Raw genomic sequence first — 7,309 nt, forward strand, 5'->3', positions numbered from 1 at the left:
CCCCTCCCCCCCTCCGCCCCGGGCTCCTTTCTTTGGGGAGGCTGAGACTTACCTGTGCTCCTCATCCAGGGGTAGATACGGAAGTTACTGTCGTTTTGCAAATCTGAGTCCCTCTGGTCCGTTTTGCTGCAATTCTGCTTGGAAGCATCTCCCGGGCACATCATGGAGAGGTTTTGCTCAAAAGGGGAACAGTGCATGTTGAAGGAGCCGGGCTCCAGGCCGTAACCGGAGGAATACATGCTGGGGGGCTGGGGGTGCACGGCGCTGCCACTGGAGTAGAGCCCGGGCATGGAGGCGGCGAAGGGAGGCGTGGATCCGGCCCCATAGCCCGCTCGCTGGGTGTTGGAGGCGAAAGCGCAAGAAGTTTGCTCGGGAAAGACTCCGGATGGGAAAACCGAACTTGCGGCTTGATATTTAGAAAATAAAGCATTCGCATAATACAATGAACTCATAATTTGGCCGGGTGATTTGTAGGTCGGGACGTTTTAGTGTCGGTTTTACGAGGTACCGTGATATATTACGGAATTAGAGTCCAGATTTACACCAAAAAGGAGCCCTTTTTCCTCCCGGCCCATGTGACGCGCGGGCACGTGGCTCCGGCGGCGCCAATCGCCGCCCGTTCCCTCCTCGGGGGCAAAAAATTGTAGTGCTGCTGGATTTATAAAATATGATAAATAATTGATGCGATATAAAACCCTCCAAGATCTATGCTGGAAGGGGTGAAATTGTGCTGGAGTCGATAAGCAACCTGTAATCAGTTTTCAGCTCAGACCGAGGGAGAAAGGGGGAAAAAAAAAGGAGGGGGGGGGGGGTAAAAGCACGTTGCTGATAAACCAGCGTCTCCCTCTCGGTCTCTCTCTGCTGGAGGAAAAGGAAGGGAGCTCTGTTTATCCCTGTATTGATCCCGTCTAAAATTCCCTCCTTCGCACCATTTCCCCGGCTCCAGGTACTTTTTCACGAGACTGTACATAATTCCCTCCCCTCCCCCCTTGGCCCCCTCCCCCTCACCAATTCCCCCCCAACGGTGCTGTAACTATTCCATGATGTGGCTCACCACTTGTCAGAACTACATTTCAGAAAGTGAGAGACTACCTTCATCAATACCGATCAGCTCCCCCCCAAAAAAAAAAAAGACAAATGTCTCATTGATACCTAATAGTTTCAGGGTTCTTTTTTCCCAAATGCCATTCAGCTCTATATCTAATTTATTCCAGTGCCACAGGCTTTGAGCTTCGTATTGAGCTGGCATTTGCTTTTCTTGTTGCGAAAAATAAAGAGTGTACAGATCCCTTGTTTAGCGTGTCAGCGGTTCTGCGGGACTCAATTACAGTTAGAAGTAAAACCTTACCAGCTGGCTGATTTGTTTTCTGCTGGAGAAGCAGAGAGACTTTCCAAAATGTGATCTGCTTCAATTTTTTTTTTTTTTTTTTTTTTTTTTAAGGGGAGAGGGGGGATGACGGGGGATGTTTAGAAAGAAAGTAAGTCTTACAGGCAGGAAAAGCAACCCCAGACAATGGTGGATGTGCATCTAGGGTTTGTGCTGGTTCTCCTTTCCCAAGGTTATGTTGCGAGGGGATGGGTGTGCATCCCCGCACTCCCCTATTGCCATGGCAGGGCAGCTCGACAGGCGAAGGAGCAGAAAGCCGCTCAGCTGCGCGACTGACATTTTTTTTTTTTTTTTTCTCCAGCGAGATGAGTGGGAGGAAAGGAGAGAGGGACCCAGAGCTGGGCTGCATCTTGCGGGGACAGTGGGGTGGGCGAGGAGAGAGAGAGAAAGGAGGAAAGGGAAAGGAAAGAGGGGGGAAAAAAACCAACACGTTACCTTCAGGAAGGGTTTCCACACAGCCTCCCAACCTGTCACCACCCAGGAACTGTTAGAAACAACAACAAGAGCAGAAGCCATGGCAGTTGCCCCGTCCCCCTCCCCTTCCCCGCGGCTCCCAGGCAGCAGCTCCCCGGCCCCAGCCCGTCCCAGCAGCGATCCAGCCCGCCAGCATCTCTCCAGGCAAAGAAGTCTTTGATGGCCAGGGCTGCAGCTCCGACACAATTGACTTTTATTTCCTTTCTATCAAAGTGGTCCTGGAGGAAATGGAGCAGGGTAAAAGAATGATGTCACGGAATTCTCGCTTGTAAACTTTATTGTAACTTTCTTCCGCCGCTTCCAGGTTTAGACAATAGAACAAAGTGATGAAAGAACAACAAAATATATCATTAGTTCCCCCAATAAAGTAATTCACGTATACAGTATACATTCTTTTTCACAGTTAACCTAAAGATCACTTTACAACTTGCTTCACTGTGCGCATGCTAACTAAAGGAGAGAAAAACGCTTTTTTTCTTGTCTTTTTTTTTTTTCTTTTTTTTCCCTTTTTTTGGAAGAGACATTTAAACATTGTAAAAAAAAAAAAAATATCCCGAACCAAAGAAAAGAACAGAAGCAAGGAAAGTAAAGAGAGAAAGAGAGAGAAAAAAGAGAGATAACTATAGCATAAATAGGCAGTTTCATGTTGTTGGGATGTTTGTTTCAATAGCTACCTCCAGTACATACAGATAAACCACAACAAAAAAGGTGAAAAATTAAAAAAAAAAAAAGTGCACAAATGTAATTTCACATAACTCCTATAGCATTGAAAGCTATGTTAACCAACCCACCCCCCAGGAAAGAAGAGAGAGACAGAGAGAAAGACAGAGAGAGAGAGAAAATTTCACAGTCATGTTTTACATAAGCTATTGCGTTACACTACCACTAGTTAATAACTGGCAAAAGGCAGGAGAGACCTCCCGATCACTTTTGCATACTGTTCATTGTATCAAAGGATAATCAGGAAAGTGGTGCTTACAGCTATATTGTTTTACAGCAATAAAAGGGTTTCCCCCCCCCCCTTTCTCTTTTCTATGCATTGTTGGTTTTTTTCCCACCCCTCCCTTACATTAACTGCCATTAACGTGGGGCTCGGGGGCTCTTCCACCCCAGCAGCGCTTGCCTTTCAGTCCTTAAAAATCCTTTTATTTCTTGTCCGCCTTCTGTGCTTCCCCTTCCTCGTCCACCTCCTGGGCTCTTTCCATTTTCTGTTTTTCCAGTTCTTCCTGCTCGCATTTGCTGCTGGGAAACTTGTCTTTGTTGTTTTCCTTTTTCCATTTCATCCTCCTGTTCTGGAACCAGATTTTGACCTGCCTTTCTGTCAATCCCAGGGCATGCGAGACCTCGATCCTCCGTTTGCGGGTCAGGTAGGGATTAAATAGAAATTCCTTCTCCAGTTCCAGCGTCTGGTAGCGGCTGTAGGTTTGCCTCCCCCTCCTCCGTCCAGCGGCTGCTGGGGAATTGCAAAGGTTGGGTGGAAGAGGGGAAGAAGAGAAGGAGGTTGAAAGATACATAAACCAGGCTCGGGAATAGGCACACACAGGCTCACACACACTCACACCCGCTCACACACGCTCACACACACTCACACACACAGAGGCACGGGAGGGGGACGAAGAAAGGACTCGCAGGAGCAAAGGCAGGAAGCAAAGAGGGAGAGGGAAAGGCTCCTGTAGAATATTATAAAAGGGAAGATGGTTATAAAGGAAAGGGGTGATGGTGGCAGGGAAGAGGGGGGGGGGGGTCACCCACCAGCCCACTCCGAGCAGCCCAGCTAAAGCCTGCACTTGCACACTTATTATTACCCGAACCACAACAACAACAACAACAGACTCCGGCTCTTTGGGATCCCGGAAAAAAAGAAAAAAAGAAAAAAAAAAAAAGCTGCAGCTCGGGGAGAGAAAGCAGCACCACCGAAATCCCAAATCAAACGCAAAACAAAAATGAAGGGGCTTTTTAAGGCTATAAAAGTGCCATAAACTTTAAGGACGCTTCCTTCCACAGAAAGCCCGGCTCGCTCAGCCCCCAGAAGAAAAGGTCTCCTTCAGGGTAATTAAACTATAAAGCAATTTACAAGTGCAAAAGTTTACCCCCATAAAGCAGTAAAATACAGTCACTGGGGAAGAAAAAGGGAGCGAAAGAAAGCAAGCAAGCAAGAGGGGCAGAAAGAAAGCAAGAGGGCTACTTTATGGGCTCAGGAAATGCCTCCTCGCTGTCCTTTCCATCTCGCCTCACCTTGCGGTCGCATCCAGGGGAAAAGCTGGGTCGGAGAAGGGCTCTGCTCCGAGCTCTCCGCCTCCTCTCCAAGGCCGCTGGCAGCAAGCTTGCAGTCCGTGTACTGCACCAAGTCCGACTCCTGGGCGCTGAAGAGGCTCTGCCTTTGCAAGGGGTCGTAGCCATAGAAGTTGCTGGGGTCCCCATGGCACGCCACGGCGCAGGGATTCTGTTGGTAAGGGGAGCTGGAGAGTGAGGATGCTCCGTGGTAAAACTCCTGGATTTGGGTCGGATGCTGGAAGGTGCCCCCCGTGCTGGGTCCGTACACCACCGTGGGTCTGCCCCCAAGATCCTGAGCGAACCCACAGTCATAGTAATTGGGACGCAAGGAGTCCCCGGTTTTGTATTTGGAGAAGAGTGAGTTGACAAAATAAGAGCTCATTTTAATTTAAATAAGAAAAAAAATTTTTTTTGGAGGAGGAGGAAGAAAAGGAGGAAAAAAAAAAAAAAAAAAAAAAAAAGCTGCAGCTCGGGGAGAGAAAGCAGCACCACCGAAATCCCAAATCAAACGCAAAACAAAAATGAAGGGGCTTTTTAAGGCTATAAAAGTGCCATAAACTTTAAGGACGCTTCCTTCCACAGAAAGCCCGGCTCGCTCAGCCCCCAGAAGAAAAGGTCTCCTTCAGGGTAATTAAACTATAAAGCAATTTACAAGTGCAAAAGTTTACCCCCATAAAGCAGTAAAATACAGTCACTGGGGAAGAAAAAGGGAGCGAAAGAAAGCAAGCAAGCAAGAGGGGCAGAAAGAAAGCAAGAGGGCTACTTTATGGGCTCAGGAAATGCCTCCTCGCTGTCCTTTCCATCTCGCCTCACCTTGCGGTCGCATCCAGGGGAAAAGCTGGGTCGGAGAAGGGCTCTGCTCCGAGCTCTCCGCCTCCTCTCCAAGGCCGCTGGCAGCAAGCTTGCAGTCCGTGTACTGCACCAAGTCCGACTCCTGGGCGCTGAAGAGGCTCTGCCTTTGCAAGGGGTCGTAGCCATAGAAGTTGCTGGGGTCCCCATGGCACGCCACGGCGCAGGGATTCTGTTGGTAAGGGGAGCTGGAGAGTGAGGATGCTCCGTGGTAAAACTCCTGGATTTGGGTCGGATGCTGGAAGGTGCCCCCCGTGCTGGGTCCGTACACCACCGTGGGTCTGCCCCCAAGATCCTGAGCGAACCCACAGTCATAGTAATTGGGACGCAAGGAGTCCCCGGTTTTGTATTTGGAGAAGAGTGAGTTGACAAAATAAGAGCTCATTTTAATTTAAATAAGAAAAAAAATTTTTTTTGGAGGAGGAGGAAGAAAAGGAGGAAAAAAAAAAAAAAAAAAAAGAAGCCAACCAAACCAGACCACAGGAATCTATTAGCAAAAAAAGAAAGCGCTAAGATGCTAAGCAACGACAGTTTGTGATTTCCAGGAATATAAAAGGAGGATATAATCAAAACTCTAAGCCTGCATGATATTGAATTCTTTCCTCCCCCCCACCCCTAAAAAAAAAAAAAAAATCGCCACTTAAAGAGTTCTCGCTTTACATTTCCAAGAAGAGATGCCAGTTCATAAACAGTTTTCAGTGATTTACTTCAGCGCAAATGAGTTGTTTCATATTTTGCAGTGTCTTTTCATGATCATTTGCATCTATTACCAAAACCTCATCCTATTGGCTTCTCCTTACTCCACACGGACTCTGCACTGCATGATTGTGAAAGGAAGAGTGTGAGAGAATAAAGAAGGAAAAGCAAGCGAGGGGGAGCGAGAGAGGGAGAGGGAGCGAGAGAGAGAGAGAGGGAGCGAGAGGGGAAGGGAGAAGGAGGTGGGGTGAATATACGGATTAAATATGTTTAACTACCTACATTAATGAGATATCGCTCGCCTCACAACAAATCACATACCTAGACCACCCAAAAGATTGATTTTTTGGGGAGTGTTGGAAAATTAAAGAGAAGCGCTCGCAGTCGTTAATTTCAAAATTTTAACGAGGCAGTTTTAGCCTTTTTAAATGTCAGGGTCGCTTTGGAAAACTGTAAAAGAACACGATTTAATTGCTACCAGTTTTAAAAGGTCCTATAAATGTAATTGGTATTTTAATACAAGTTATCAAATCATACAGCTTCTTACCCTAAACATATTTTAAAACAAACGAGGTAGTCATATTTAACATTTTAATGATCAATTTCCTTATTATTGATAAAGGTTTAACTATCACATGAAGGGAATTGCATTTGTAATAGCCCCAAAAAAGGCTGTAAACTGTTTAACAAACTATAAAACGCCATAAAGCCGGGGATGTTGTTGTTGTTTATACCGCACTACATAAAAGCCGTTAGGATTTTACGAGTTCGTTCCTCTACTGCTATAAACCAGAGGTTTCGATTGGACCCGTCCGCATTACAGCGAGATGTTGAGGTGTCAATATTGAATTAAAATGATTATAGTTTTTCATATATAACATTGACTTTTTGTGTCTCTCCCGCAGCCCCCTCTCTGCCTCCTCCCCCGCCGAGGACTTGTTCAAGATGTGGTCGGGGATGATTGCGAACTAAAAGTATTGTGTCGCTTATCACATCCAGAACAGAACCTTTATGGTCAGTAACTGATGGCTGTTCCCTACCTCACCCCCTCCTCAATAACTTCAATTCTTTTTTTTTTTTTTTTTTCATGATACTTCTAATGCAAACTGGGGAGAAGAGGGGGATGGGGTCAGGGAGAGAGGAGAGAGGCTTTCTATTTTATTGGCATTTGGTAACAACGGAGCAAACTTACCCCTAAGATGCCAACGCTGCAATTTTCCACCATCTAAACACACAGGGGGTAGATTTTGAAATTCATTTATCGCAGTCAGCAAATATTACCGAGACGTATTTCAGCTAATAACGACACCAAACCCTCCCAACCCAAACGCTGCCCCAGTCTGCCTATCACCCACGACGCCCCTCGGAGCCCCTCGCAATGCCAGCTATATTTTCCAATCCTTCAACCTTCCATAGGAGTTAAAGACGCTCTTTTAAACCTCTATTTACTTATTATTTTTCCTTTGCCCTGGGTAGATATCTGCTGCTTCCCATTGCATCCGTCTGAGCGGTTTTGCCACGAGAAAGGTGAATTAAAGACGGTTTCCCTCCTGCCTGCCTTGAACTGAGGGACAATTTTCAACCTCCACAACATGGACAAGAGGAAAAACTTGAAATGTTTCGGTTAGT

The 7,309-nt window shown here is 46.6% G+C and overlaps 2 protein-coding genes and 1 pseudogene across 3 annotated transcripts in view; all 3 read right to left on the reverse strand.

Annotated features, from left to right (window-relative positions):
* The window catches only part of HOXB7 (homeobox B7), a 3,964-nt gene extending 3,463 nt beyond the window's left edge, over window positions 1-501 (reverse strand). The window contains exon 1 of the mRNA XM_009892188.1: window positions 53-501. Coding sequence (XP_009890490.1) covers window positions 53-452 — 400 coding nt within the window. The 5' untranslated portion in view covers window positions 453-501. The remainder of the gene's footprint in view (window positions 1-52) is intronic.
* Window positions 502-2,916: 2,415 nt separating this feature from the next.
* Window positions 2,917-4,517, reverse strand: LOC104292772 (homeobox protein Hox-B8). Of its 2 annotated transcripts, none has more exons than XM_009892189.1 (2): window positions 4,097-4,517; window positions 2,917-3,314 (listed from the first exon to the last, which is right to left on the reverse strand). In XM_009892189.1, exons 1-2 carry the CDS (start codon window positions 4,515-4,517, stop codon window positions 3,007-3,009), a joined length of 729 nt encoding a protein of 242 aa, XP_009890491.1. In that variant the 3' UTR covers window positions 2,917-3,006. The 2 variants fall into 2 exon arrangements, with proteins under 2 accessions (XP_009890491.1, XP_009890492.1); XM_009892190.1 differs by having other exon boundaries at window positions 3,007-3,311.
* Window positions 4,518-4,907: 390 nt separating this feature from the next.
* LOC104292790 lies at window positions 4,908-5,369 on the reverse strand (annotated as a pseudogene).
* Window positions 5,370-7,309: the final 1,940 nt, after the last annotated feature.

The sequence above is a fragment of the Charadrius vociferus genome, unplaced genomic scaffold (genome assembly GCF_000708025.1).
Source record: "Charadrius vociferus isolate BGI_N301 unplaced genomic scaffold, ASM70802v2 scaffold509, whole genome shotgun sequence".
Lineage (NCBI taxonomy): Eukaryota > Metazoa > Chordata > Aves > Charadriiformes > Charadriidae > Charadrius > Charadrius vociferus.

Excerpts from the sequence above, each read along its gene's own strand:
- LOC104292772 (XM_009892189.1), bottom strand. The coding sequence starts at position 4,517 with ATGAGCTCTTATTTTGTCAACTCACTCTTCTCCAAATACAAAACCGGG. Across the intron at positions 3,315-4,096 it reads CCCCTGGATGCGACCGCAAG|CAGCCGCTGGACGGAGGAGG; the intron begins GTGAGGCGAGAT and ends GCAATTCCCCAG.